At 38.1% G+C, this 13,664-nt stretch overlaps 1 protein-coding gene across 2 annotated transcripts; it reads right to left on the bottom strand.

Annotated features, from left to right (window-relative positions):
- Window positions 1-4,757: 4,757 nt before the first annotated feature.
- LOC122075141 lies at window positions 4,758-11,815 on the bottom strand. 2 transcript variants are annotated; one of them, XM_042640054.1, is made up of 7 exons: window positions 11,055-11,814; window positions 9,899-10,206; window positions 8,832-9,560; window positions 7,912-8,040; window positions 7,318-7,521; window positions 6,149-6,349; window positions 4,758-4,940 (listed from the first exon to the last, which is right to left on the bottom strand). In XM_042640054.1, the coding sequence occupies exons 1-7, from the start codon at window positions 11,317-11,319 to the stop codon at window positions 4,809-4,811; spliced, it is 1,968 nt and encodes a 655-aa protein (XP_042495988.1). In that variant the 5' UTR covers window positions 11,320-11,814; the 3' UTR covers window positions 4,758-4,808. The 2 variants fall into 2 exon arrangements, with proteins under 2 accessions (XP_042495988.1, XP_042495989.1); XM_042640055.1 differs by lacking the exon at window positions 4,758-4,940 and having other exon boundaries at window positions 6,326-6,451; window positions 11,055-11,815.
- Window positions 11,816-13,664: the final 1,849 nt, after the last annotated feature.

Below are 13,664 nucleotides of genomic sequence, written 5' to 3'. Positions count from 1 at the left end.
GCCCGACGAACAAGACATAAACTTACTCTTGGGTGTTGCTAAACTAAGGGAAATAGAGACGAGGGTGAGCTCTTCGAAAGGAACACCGAGACCGAAGGTAAGCTCTTCGAAGGAAAAAGAAAAATGCCCCACAAATGGACCCCTGCACTTTATAGAGGGGGAAGAAAACGGTACGACTACCCGAGCATTAATGGCACCACCACGTCAGAGTACGAGCCCTCGAGGTTTGCGCCCGAACGGACTTGACCGAAGGTCTTCACCTCGGTTGGGAGTTTGTCCAAAGCCGAACGGACCTGACCAGAGGTCCCCCTCTCGGTTGGGAGTCCAGCCAAAGCCAAACGGACTTGACCGGAGGTCCCCCTCTCGGTTGGGAGTCCAGCCAAAGCCGAACGGACCTGACCGAAGGTCCCCCTCTCGATTGGGAGTTCGGCCAAAGCCGAACGAACCTGCCCGAAGGTCCTTCTCTTCGATTGGGAGTTCGGCCAAAGCCGAACAGACCTGACCGAAGGTCCTCACCTCGGTTGGGAGTTCGGCCAAAGCCGAACGGACCTGACCGAAGGTCCCCCTCTCGGTTGGGAGTTCGACCAAAGCCGAACAGACCTGATCGAAGGTCCCCCTCTCGGTTGGGAGTTCGGCCAAAGCCGAACGGACCTGACCGAAGGTCCCTCTCTCGGTTGGGAGTTCGGCCAAAGCCGAACGGACCTGATCGAAGGACCCTCTCTTGGTTGGGAGTTCGGCCAAAGCCGAAAAGACCTGACCGAAGGTCCCCCTCTCGGGTGGGAGTTTGGCCAAAGTCGAACAGACCTGACCGAAGGTCTTCACCTCGGTCGCCTATGTAAGGCTGGGCCAAGCTGACCGAAGGTATTTAACTCGGCTGACCGCAGACCTCGGTCGCAAGCAGAGGCTAAAGCCGAAGGAATAAGGCCGAAGGCACAAAAAAAAAATTTACAAAAAATTTGGTTACTCCCACAGGAAGAGTCTCCTAGCGGGAGTAAGGGGGCTCCTGATACGGCCAAATCGATCGCTCGGTAGGGTAAAGACACGCGTCGCCCATCGGGACACGTGTTGCCCACCAAATAGGGATTGTCAGGACTCTACCACGTAACCTACATGAAGAGAATATTCCCCACCAACCGAGTATAGGACGTCCTCGAGTGGAACTCTAAGAGGGAAGAAGGTGGACCCGAGAAGGACTCTTGGAAGGAAAGGGAAAACCCTAAACCCTAAGAACTATATAAGAGGGTCCGAGAGGAATGAAGAAGGTAAGCATCAATACCCCCACCATTACTCCTATACAAAAACTGTGCAGCCAATCCCTAACTTGAGCGTCGGAGGACTAATCCTGGACAAAGCTCCGGGCCTCTGCCGTCTGTGCTTGTGCAGGTCAGCTCATACGGATTTTTGGCAGCAATAGTTATAAACCAAACTGTCAGCTGATGCGGAGACTAAACTCTTCCTCCTGACTATGAAGCGCTAACTGCATCAACATCTTAGAGTTCCAACTCGATTTGGCCTCCATTTTAGCTGCCCCTCAATTTCTGTCTCCTCTCCCAATCCCTCTCCCTCCCTCCCTCCCTCCCTCCCTCCCTCGAATTAGGATTGGGATCGGCGGATTCGATTAATCCGATTCTAATTTTTTAAACATGGGGTGAACAACAACTGAAGGCACGACTCATTGGAGGATGATGATTTCGTGCTACCCAAGAATAGAACCAACATTGGGTAAAATGTAAAGTTAGTGGATTCTTCACAAGATAAAAAAAAAAGTTAATGGACTAGCTGTCTTTTCACAATTTATAATGTTTTGGAGTCGAATCGAATCAAATAAGATTGATATTGATTTTGTTCTATGTTTTTTTTCGAAGAGAAAAGCTTTTATTAATTGAGAAAGTTAACAACCCTATTTTATTACTATTATGTACATAAAAGTGGATTTTAGAGAGAAGATGCTCCATTTCCATTCTCCATGCAAAAAGTAGCTCATGGCCACTTCAAAAAATTATTATGCACTTCCCAACCTATCAAAATCATCGCCCGTAAACTGATCAGAAGTCACATTGCCATTGCATTAGTACCCTCTCCTGTCATGACAAAATCAGCAAGAGAGAGTAACCAAGGAATGAGAAAAGACTAATATAACCCATCCAGAAGTGTTATATGATTTTGAATCCTTGATCTTCTCTTTAAAAAAAAAACCCTTGATTTTCATTTTTTGTCTTTTTTTTTTTCTTTCTTTCTTTTAATTGATAAAATAATAGAAATTAATCTCTGACAAAAGAACCTCAAATTTATGAATCAAGAAAACTCCAAAAAAATATAAATTCTAAATATTCTTGACTTGTTTTTAATTCATAATTTTAGGATTTAAGACGATAATTAACCTTGCTTTTTTAAGGGTGTCCCCCTAACAATTGGAGAAAACTTACACGCACCCCAAGGCCCTCCTAACCATCAGATGCGCATTAGTAGGGCTGAAGAGTTGGAAAGGATCCAAATAAAAACTCTCACAGAAAAAATTATACTATATACTTTTGAAAATAAAATAAAAGGCATTAAAATAAAAATGTCAAGTTCTAAATATCCCAATAGAGATATCATTTAGACACTTCCAAGTTGAAAAAATGCTATGTAATTTTGAATTCATATTATCACAATAAGTGTGGCCAAATGGATCTCTTTACTGGTCCTATAGTAGATGTTGTCTGGTTCTTATTTGCCCCCTATTTAGGTCTGCGTGGCCTAATGACCCTTGAATTAGCAGAAAGGAAAAAACATATTACATACAAGATGAACATGGGGGGGAACTCAAAAGTCAAAAAACAACTCTCTCTCATTCAAAGATGCAAATATCTTTTTTCCATTTTTACCTTTTCTTCACCCTTAAGTTTTTCGTAATGCCTATATAAAAATGTCAGCAACTTTAATCATATGGTGAAAATTCAGAATTTTTGAAGAGAAAGGCTGCAAGCCTGCAATTGCCTGGCTGCTTCATCAAAGTACTGAAAGGAAAAAATAAATTATGATCCAGTTTTCTTTCACTTATTGTGGAAATTGGGGTGTCTTTCACCAGAAAAGAAGGTGTTTTCATAAAGTGTCAAGAGTGTAATAATGATCAAAAGAGTCCAATTATACTATCAGTTCACATGTGAAAGAAAGAATTCTATGGAGTGATCAATTGGTTTGATTCCAAGAAAAGAAAAAAAAGGAAATATGGTCAGTTTGAAAAATTTCCTTGTATGGCCAGAAAAAGATCCATCTCCTTTAATGTACTAATCCTGGTAAAGTGATGGTGTGAAATCCACTCAGTCTAAAGAGTGGCTTTGATTTCTATGGAGTGATTAATTGGTTTGATTCTAATTTGAAGAAGTGAAACCGTTTAAAGCATCGATTATGAATCGATTGAGATGATAAATCATTAATTAATTGGTTTGATTTTGATTTGAAGTAATGGAACTGTTTAAACCTCCGATTTTGAACCGATTAAAACTGTAATGCTATTGAACTAATCATACATGCTAAAACAATTAAAAGAATCGATTAGTCAAGGCATCCTAGATACATTATCGGGTAATGTTCTTCTTCCCTAATATTTATTCTACTGCATTCTTGACTCTTGAGACCAAACCATCGCGAGTAACCACACCCCCATTTAAACTAGACAGAGAAAGCACAAATGAGATTTCCATTTTTTTTTTTTTTTTTTTTTTTGATAAAGAAAAATAAAATCCATTAAGAAGAATGGGCAGGGATGGAATTAGAATGAAAAAAATACATAACAAGAACAGAAAATGAAGAACTGATCAGATTCTCAGTGTGTAGGCATAGAAGCCCAGCAGCCCATAGTCGTTTGGTGAAATCACAAGAGCTCAAATGAAATCCTTGATTATGTTAATTACCATTCAATTTATTTGATTTACCATTTACAAGTGGCAATTCTTAAATACCTGCTTTGTCCTGTGTGTGTTCAGTAAGGGTTTGATGAGTTAAGCATTTTTCCCATTGAACTTGCCACTGGCTTCCTGCGACTTAAGTTCCTTTCCATTCATACTAGATTGAAGTTGTATACTGCAGAAACTGGTGAAGCATCAGATACAATTCATCAGAGGATACAGAAAACAAAACCTGTTAACAATGGCTCTTGAGAAACAACTGGCCTTGGAATGTCCCCCCAAAGTCAATAGATATAGGACAAAATCTTCCTTCATCGTGCGATCCAAAACACGAGATACACGGTCCAAAATGGATTCTTTGATTTTCAGTCTCCGCCCTTTCCCTCTCGATTTCACTATCAACTAAGCCATGTACATTTTTTTTTTTTAGGATAAAAACCCATGAGAAAATTACATGAATATAAATAGGGCTATACTCCCTCTAATCATTAACTTTTGGCATTCTCCGAATAGATTATAGGTCTAGAACGAATACTGAAGCAAGAAAATAGAGAAAAAACTAGGGTTCATTATGTGTCCTAGACCCAAGACCCATAATGGGTACCAAACACAGCCCCTAAATGAGCTGAGATATTAAACAAACGATATTTCAGTTCATGCATTACCACCCTGATAAATACACAAATATAAGACATATTCCACTCACAAGATAGCCAAGATATTAAAAGAAGTATATTAAAAAAAAAAAAAAATCAGAGCTCTACACCCAGTCGGGCCTGGCTTCCGAGAACCAAAAAAAATAAATAAAGAGCTTTTCTTTGTTTAGATTGCAAGGAAGAATGAGAGAAGAGCCTGGCTGTCACTAATGTAACTCCATGACACAAAAAAAAAAAAAAAAAAAAAAAAGAGAAGAAGTAGCTATTGTCTTTGTAAGCTATGATGCTGGACAGGTGATAGGAGTCTGGTTATGAAGGGTGACAAAGCTGCGAGTAATGCATTGGGGCACTCCTCATGTGGAAGATGGCCACAGCCAGACACTGCAACCAGTCTCTGCATGAAAATAAATACAACAAGGTTAAATTTATTTAATCAAATGGCCAACGATTTTCATGCTTAATCAGTTAAATGAGTATAAGCATAAATCAAATTTCAGTCACTTCTATCACCTCTTAAAGCTCTCTTCGGTATAGTTTAAATTTATATTTATTTGATAGATAAACATAAATAGAGGCGTTTGGTATGATTTATGATATGTATTTCTCATTAAAATAAATCAATATACCAATAAATTCATAAACAAGGAGAGAGGTGCTTATGATTTATTGGATAAAGCGATTATTGTTGTTTATGCGCTAGACCATTAATGAGCACGTGTTTATGGATCAAAACCAAAGATAAAGGAGTCAATTCGCATATTTTTATAAAAATCCCTTCAAATGAGTCTAGTCCTTTGATAAAACCCATTAAGAACATCCAATCTTTACCAAAAAAAAAAAAAAAAAATCCAACGCACCCCTCTTTCTCTCTCTCTCACACACACACACACGCACACACACACATCTCGCCTCTCTCCCTATTCCTAGAAATCCTATAGATTGACAAATCTAGATCGGCTGGAATTGGATTGGCTTCGGTCAATTCTAGGTTTTAACTGAATATCCCTGGCCTACAACTGAGAATGAACAACGTTACACAATGTATTCTACATTAAGCATACCAAACCTATTTTTTTTTATTATATAATCTATTATAACTAGTAGTAACCAAACATTTACTGTTTAAAGTCCATAATCTGTTATTAGAATTGATTATTAATAAATAGGTAATAACCATAAACATAAACTATGCCAAAGAGAGCCTAAATCTACTGCTAATTTATTATGCACAAAACCTATTACCGGAGTTAAATATAAAAATTAAAGACTAAAAAATTGGTATTTATCGACGAAGTAAAAAGAAAAAAGATTAACAGGTGCTATGTCAAATCATTTCGACATTAAAGAAATTCCACTAGAGACTCTATTTAGTTGGGATAAGGCTGAGTTGTTGTATTAAATAATTTTCACTACCTAATGTCAATGAACCCTAAATTCCTATGGCAACACGTCTGCACACACACCTCTTGAGCTGGGACAACTCAACTTTCTCCTTGGATTGGGGGGTGCGTTTGGGTGCAGAGGGAGAGAGGAATTTCTTGCTTTTCATGGTTCCAAAATCATAAAAGATAAATAACTGAATAGGGGGACAAAAACACTTACAGAATTTACAAGCTTCAAAGCCATTGCTTGAGCGGATTTAAGTGGGACAAGGGCATCCTCAGCCCCAGCAACAACCAAAACTGGCAGGTCCTCAACTGCTTGCAGCAACAATGCAGCATTTTCTGATGGGAAGACTGTTTCATACGACAGTCTACCAATTTCATGAAGTGCTTCTTCCCAACCTTCGATGTATAGTGGTGCCTGATCTCATGATTAAGTTGCCAGTCAGAAAAGAAAATCTGACCAACTTTCCATACAAGTTATTTAACTGAACATAGCATTGCTTCATGCAGTACTATACATCTGTATAACAAGAACATTGACAAACTGAAATAATCAAATGTAGATGCATAAATTAAAGCAATGGTAACAAAATCAAATTATCAATTTATAACAAGAAAAAAAAAAAAAAATCATTAGATGTCCACTTAAAATAGCATAAATGCAGCTAATTGTGTGATTCAAGCAATGACGACATCAAATGATCTGATCTCCAGTCTCTACTTGCTATTTATCTTTATCCCCCACCCACCCAGGTTTCTTTCCTTTAAGACCATAAGTTGGCCCTAATCCATGGTTTCAAGTATCGGTATCGTATCGGCCGTATTGGTCGGTATCAGCTGAGACTGATCCCCGATCACTGACTGATCCAGATCGATTACCCGTATCGTTTCAGGGGTAAACAGTAAAAAAATGGTACCTTTTAAAAAGAAAAGGGCAAAACCGACCGATACTTGCAGATCCAATCCGATCCGGATCGGTATCTACAGATACTGATACCGTCCCCTAAATCCATGCCCTAACCATGTAATTACAAGAGGTTAGAGGTTAGGAACTCATTTTTCCTCCCTTTATTTTTCCCAAAGTAGCTGAAAAGAGATTTTGTGGGTTTTTCAGAAATATCAAAAATATTATACAAACATCAAATACTGAGATTCTCAAATCACTAAGTTTGCCGATGAGATTCTTAACCACTACCCTCCCCCCTTAAAGAAGAGTAAATGGCACGGATGTTCTTCATTCAAAATACAATGTAACCAAGATAGCAATGTCTGCAGCAACTTCAATCATATATGATGGACATATGTTCTGGAGTATTAGCCAACTTCCAATCCTGAGAACTTCAGGTTGCATAACTAATTTTTCTGAATAATTTAAATAAACCGTACCTTGTAGAGGCTCAAGACCTCTGTGGTTAACTTCGTTGCATCATACCATGCCCGTCGATTAACCACTTGAATTATCTCAGTTCGTAGTAGGGGGCGGATTGAGTGTTTCTTCCCCAGGGAAGTACGAAGAAGAATCCTAGCAAAAGCAGGGACAATTTGTCTCGACAAGCTGACACTGAGAAGTACAACACCCTTGATCTCTACCTGGGAGATGCAGCAAGAAATAATGAATATATTAATCAAGGGAAAAATTAGAAAGAGATCTCCATGTATTTTAATGAAATAACTGAGACCATCTACTGCTCATGCCATAACCTTGAAACAAAATGGTTGCTCCTTTGCCTACCTATTACCACCCATACCCCCAAAGAAAAAAAAAAAAACCTTGAAACAGAATTGGTGGTACAAATCCAATGGTAGCACCAGCACTCCGATAATCAGAAGAGCAAGATAGAGGTCAACCTTGAGGTGTCACTACAGAAATTAACAACCATACAGTCTTTGCTATTTAAAAACTGTATCTAACAGTGCTCTTTTTACGCTCATAAGCCAGGAATGTTCAGCAGGTACCAAAAAACTAACTAGCTTACTCACGTGGACTGAATTTGCAGATGTCTGAACTTTTTGTGCAGCTTTCAGAACAAGAAGGCCTCCATCATCATGGCCAACAAGTACCACAGAAGAAAAGCCCATCTCCGAACAGAAAGCAAGGAGCAGGTCAACCTGGTAGCATGATAATCAAAAACATGAAAGTTACAGTCTGACAAAGCCACAAGACACAACACAACGTTAGGGTTTGGGTTTGGAAAACACTTTGGAACTGGGCAACTAGTAAAGAAGCATTACACTAGTGTAAAGCCAGACAAGCAGCAACAGAACAATCAAGTAACAGCAACAAAAATTTTACGACTTTCCAAACTCCTCACGGTACTCATAACTATATTGATGTCTCTCAGTTTCATTTTTCAGATTTATCATTAAAAAAATTGCACTAATTTATGATTTTCTATTAATAAAGATTCTTTTCTTTAAATATTGCAATCCAAAAACTATTTGAAGCTATTTCACCCAATTCAGTTTTCAGATTCAATTCCCAATTTGAACCATTTGATTTTAACTGTATCGTGTGGCCCTCAGACAATAAACAGGTCCACCTAAGAGATGAAATATTGTGCTTATAATATGAGATGGCATAAGTTCATGAAATGGACCTAGAAATGGTGGCTTAAGACAGTTCCATGAGCAAAACTTTGTGACTAGAACTTCAAACCTTTTAATTTTCTAAGAAGAACAACTGTCCAATACTTCATTGACAGTACAACTCAAAACACATTGTTTTTCTCTCAAGCATCCCAACATATAATATAACCAACTTAACCTTACAATAGACTGAAGTGATAATTTATAACACGAATCTAGGATTTTGCAACAGGGTAATAATTATAAAAACTAAATAAGTTAAGCTTTGTTCTTCCACCCACATAAAAAAATAAAAGCTGGAAGTAAACAATCACCTGAGTATCAAGCTTATAAGGATTTGGCAATTGCTTTTCCTCCCACTCCTTCCTGCGTAGCCGAGAAGTTAAACCCCAGCCTGGCCGATCAAAAGCTGCAACTGTGCAACCAACCTGCCTTGCCAACACTTCCATCACATGCCTCCATGAGAAGACACCTCCACCAAATCCATGCACCAGAACAATGCCAAACTTCCCAGTTCCCTCTACATCCCCAACCGAGATCCCAGGATTTGACAGCCCTCTTTCACAATCACCATCATCCAGGCTGAAAACAGGAATTTCTTCAGACAAATAAACAGGTGATGTTGCAGAACCATCTAATAATGGATCATATAAAAAGGAACTGTGGAATTGGTTGCTAAAGCTGCGGTGCAGATGATACTGGGTTTTAGATGGAACAGTTTGAGGTGGCCTGTCAAATTTAAGCCTTGCTGAGGTCATTCTTGGCGAGCTGCAACTGGGATTGGGTTGAAGAAAGGTAGTAGATGCTATAGACTGAGACGAGGATTCAGATGGGCTGAGCTTGTAATGAAGCCTAAGGCCTTGGCAGGCAATAAATAAACTATCAATATCTGCAAGTAGTCTCACTGGAAGTTCTCTTTCATCACGAGCAACATAAAAAGGTTTTCTCCAAGTTTCACTGTCACTTTTTGGGGTTTTTCCTGAAGAGGGTGTGGGAGATCGTGGAATCTTCTGGAAGCCAGAAAACACCTTGCAGGATAAAACCTGTATTTTATAGATTCAACAATCAGATAACAAATCAGCATGCACTATTATTTTTCAAATCTGCCAAAATGTATTCAGTCCTCCGAAGATATATCTATATGACCAATCATATTTATGTTATGTACATTTGATTGATATAGGAAAAGAACCAAAAAGTGCGTGTTTGGGTGTATAATGCAATTAAAACAATATCCTGTCATGCCAAAACAGGAAGATAATACATGTTCTGTTGTTTTCTATCCACTGATTCTGTAAGGACAGAATGTAGTATAAAATGAGATGGAAGAATATATATATGCTTATAGGAATAAGCAAAAACATTTTAACAATAAACTTACTGCTTCTGGATCGACTCTGTGAAACAGGAGCTTTCTCCGTGCTTTGCAGCTGGTTCTATAGGCAGCCACAATATGGCCAAGAGCAAATACTAATGAAGAGAGGAACAAAACAGGCATTCCCCAAGACTTCTTCAAATGAAGCTTCTGCCTTGCTGGGGAGGAAGAAGCTTCATCCTCAAGTTTGGAAGTTACAGTGAAAATACAAGCCTTTACTGATAGAATAAGTACTGATAAAAAGGAGCAGAGTGTCGTTGTTCCAAGATAAGGCCCATGAGAGAGCCCTGGGCCATCACAAAAAGAATAAACACCTGCATAAAAAATCCTGCTCAAATTACTACACTGGTATTTGTTAATACAGTGTTATAAAGAAGTTATACGTGGGCTGGAGGCATCAGTATTTTCTTATATGAGAACACCTAATGGAACATTTAAAATTAAAACTTTTATGGAAGATCGAAATGCATTAATTGTGCAATATTACTAGCACTTGGGTGAAGAAAAAGAAGTCATCATGTGAATTTAGCCATTTCATCGGAAAGGAAAATAATAACATCTCAAACAAAACGAAATTTGAGTTCCTTTGAGTGCAATTAAATTTATTCTTTGTGTGGGCATTCCAAATAAACTCTAGTACCCTTTCCAATAGCACATTTTCTTCTTCCTGGTTGTGCTTCATGAAATCCAGAAGAAGAGGAAAAAAACTTGTGACTCCATAGCAAAATCTGTTACAATTTCTGTGAATGTAGGGAAAGGACTCATATATATGTATTATTATTAATTTTTTTTAACAAAATTGCAATTTCTCGAACGGAAAACTTTTTCTCCAGAAAGCCTCAAACCATGCACCGAATTGGAATTGTTCCATGAAAGTCAGCCTCCGCTCATTCACCATTCATCAGAACCCTCCACAAGAGAAATTCTTCTAAAGTAAGGCTTTTTTTCTTTTTTTGGGGGGGAGAGGGGCCTAATTTACTGCAACATTCCCTTTCAGCTAAAGGCAAAAGGGGAAAAAATTAGGAAAGCGAGAAGAAAAAATTGTTACTTCAAATGGAAATAGCTTGCGGTTCCCCGTGTAACATTTCCGATCAACAATCGAAGGAAACATATTAAAAAGCGAATAAATAAAGGACAGAAGAACGAGTAGACGAATTCATACACGTTATCACGAGAGATCTGATGATAGAAACAAGGGGAATATCCACGAGAGAACTTCTGAAGCCGTATCTATGCAAATTCTCTTTGAAGCCATAGCATCTCACACATGTAAAGCTCGAAATTAAAACACAAAGCACTAATATATCTCCAAGAGCAACAAGAACAGGCGCCGATAGATAGAGAAGTGACGCAACCATTGTCAACATAAAGAAAACCGTCCGAATGCATCTTCTCATCCTCTCAACATATCCTTTTCCGGGAGCCATAACCGCTCAAAGCGTTAGACACCGCCGGAAAACCAATCGAAACAGATCGATCTTCTCCTTCTCCTCAGATGATAAAAGAGATGATCCGCTTTCTCAGACCATCATCAATCAAGTAGGTCTTCGAAATGTCTGAAGATTGAGAACGAGAACAAGATGAAACCCTAGCCGATGACATGATTGGAAAAGCATTTTCGTTTCCCGGTGGCTTACCAGCCATTATACGGCTAGTAAGGCGACAAAGACGGCTTGTAACCAGATTTTAACTTCGTTCGTAATTTGTCGCAGACGCCATGGCTAGGGTTTCAGAAGATCAAGGAAATCGAATCCAAGGAGAGATTCTAATTTTCTTCCTCCACCCCCTCTTCTCTGTCTTCCTCTCTCTAAAGCTGTATGTATCAGAGGAGGAGAGACTGGTTTTTATCGAACGTGTTTCTCTCTCTGTCTTCGTCTCTGTCTTCTCCTCTGTCTCCTTTTTCCCTTTGTTTCACCTAAATTTTGAAATTTTTTCATTTTCCCTTTTATTTATTATTTAGTAGATGAAGTGTTTTGTTAAAGAAAATTATGTTACATTACGCCTGTCATTGTGAATACGTGGCAACAAATTTTATGTTGACGATATTATCCCTAGGGTAGTTGGGTTAAGTAGAGGCTATGAGGGAAACAGGTAGTGTCAGGTTAAACCGTTAGACCACTTGTGAGTTGTGACTTGTCGAAGGGCGTGAATTTGGGAAGTGGAGAGGGTCTGAACTGTAATTTCACGATTGAGGAGTGGTTCCCGAGAGTGTGACCGTTAGATGATTTGGTTTGGGATTGGGAGAGGATCATGGTCGGGACCAGAAAACTTAAAATACGAAGGGTCACATCGGATCTGCTCGGCGTTGACCAGTGATGGGGCCCTCTGACCCAATCTGCACCCGTGAGAGGAGACGCGTGGAAAATAGAACGGCCCTAATCGTGCCTGAGGTATCGGTAATCGTGTATCCGATATGACTATGATATCAATTAGACGAGGGTAAATTGGTATAAAAAACCAAGACATAAGTATTTTGAGAAGAAAATAATCTAATTCGGCTTGATACAACTTTATTTATAATGATATTAGTATCGATTGAGATCAATATGGTTATCGATATCGATACTTTAAACATTGTTTAATAGAATCAAGTCACTCACGACATTAATTCTTAAACATTGATGCATTTACCTATGATATATATATTTTTTCTTGATATTCTAGTCAATCATCTTTAAGCAAATAAGACATCATTAGTTTTTTCTATTGATATTTTCTTTTCTCGTATTCTCAATAGATGATGTGACCATGTGATTAGACTTTTGCGTGATCATTATTTCCCCTTGTTGTACTGGTCGAAAGTAAAACTACCTGTTACATGCCAATCCAACGGTATTGATGACCATGGTAAGAGGAATCCTTTTTCACCATGAGTGAAAGCGAATTGAATCTGTACTTATGCTTCGATGCTTTTACCTAATTTAGGATCTGAATTGCTTAACTAAACTTTTATATACACAATTTAAATGGAAAGGGTTTGCTACACTGCATAGCCCCTAAACAATATGGAGGTTAAGTTGGAGCACATATGAGAGGGCAGGGTGGTTACTCTACTGCCCCATGCGCGAGAGCATAAGGGAATGTTGTTAGGAAGCATGTTTTTTTCCTAATTTAGAATTATTCCTTTTGAACTTTCAATCACTCAGCTTTCCTTATCACCTAATTAAAAAAAAAATTGTTGGGCTAATGCATTCAAACCACTAGTTCATTTTTTTTTTTATTCAATTTATGTCAATGTTTGAAAATGCATAAAGAGTGCAATTTAGATGCCATTGTCATTTGCAATTTGGGTTATATTTTCACTACATCAAGTAGAACGAAGGAAAGTGAAATTATTTAAAAAAAAAAAAGTTGTAATCGTTAACTAATATGATTATATAATCTACTTAATTTTCTTATTAGTTATTATATATAGTATTATATTTTTAAAAATAATTTTTATTTTATTTTTTATAAAGTAAAATAAAATTTAAAGGTAAAAAAAATTGCCACACCATTAGTGAGAAATGTAAATCAACTCTGAGCATGGGAGGTGATATTGCATAGTTCATATATAGGAGACACCACATGGTCATGAAAGAGAGACAACTTTTAATGAATGACCACTAATTCCGTGCTGCCATCTTTTTCCAATTTTTAGTAACCAAATTTGAAATAATTTGATGTTTGTGGCAAGTCAAAAGGTGATGATTACAAAACATTTATTTTTTTTAAGGTTTGAAAATTCCTTTCTTTTTAATTTCCTTGCAACTAAACTGTGAGCCTAAGCTTT

This window comes from Macadamia integrifolia, chromosome 4 (genome assembly GCF_013358625.1).
Source record: "Macadamia integrifolia cultivar HAES 741 chromosome 4, SCU_Mint_v3, whole genome shotgun sequence".
NCBI lineage: Eukaryota > Viridiplantae > Streptophyta > Magnoliopsida > Proteales > Proteaceae > Macadamia > Macadamia integrifolia.
This window is presented reverse-complemented; position numbering and strand designations above follow the sequence as displayed.

Bases quoted from the DNA above. Each gene is read 5' to 3' on its own strand.
- LOC122075141 (XM_042640054.1), bottom strand. From the start codon at position 11,319: ATGGCTCCCGGAAAAGGATATGTTGAGAGGATGAGAAGATGCATTCGG. The intron at 10,207-11,054 runs GTATGAATTCGT...TTTTTTATGCAG, and splicing joins CAGATCTCTCGTGATAACGT to GTGTTTATTCTTTTTGTGAT. The intron at 9,561-9,898 runs GTAAGTTTATTG...TATAAAATACAG, and splicing joins ACAGAGTCGATCCAGAAGCA to GTTTTATCCTGCAAGGTGTT.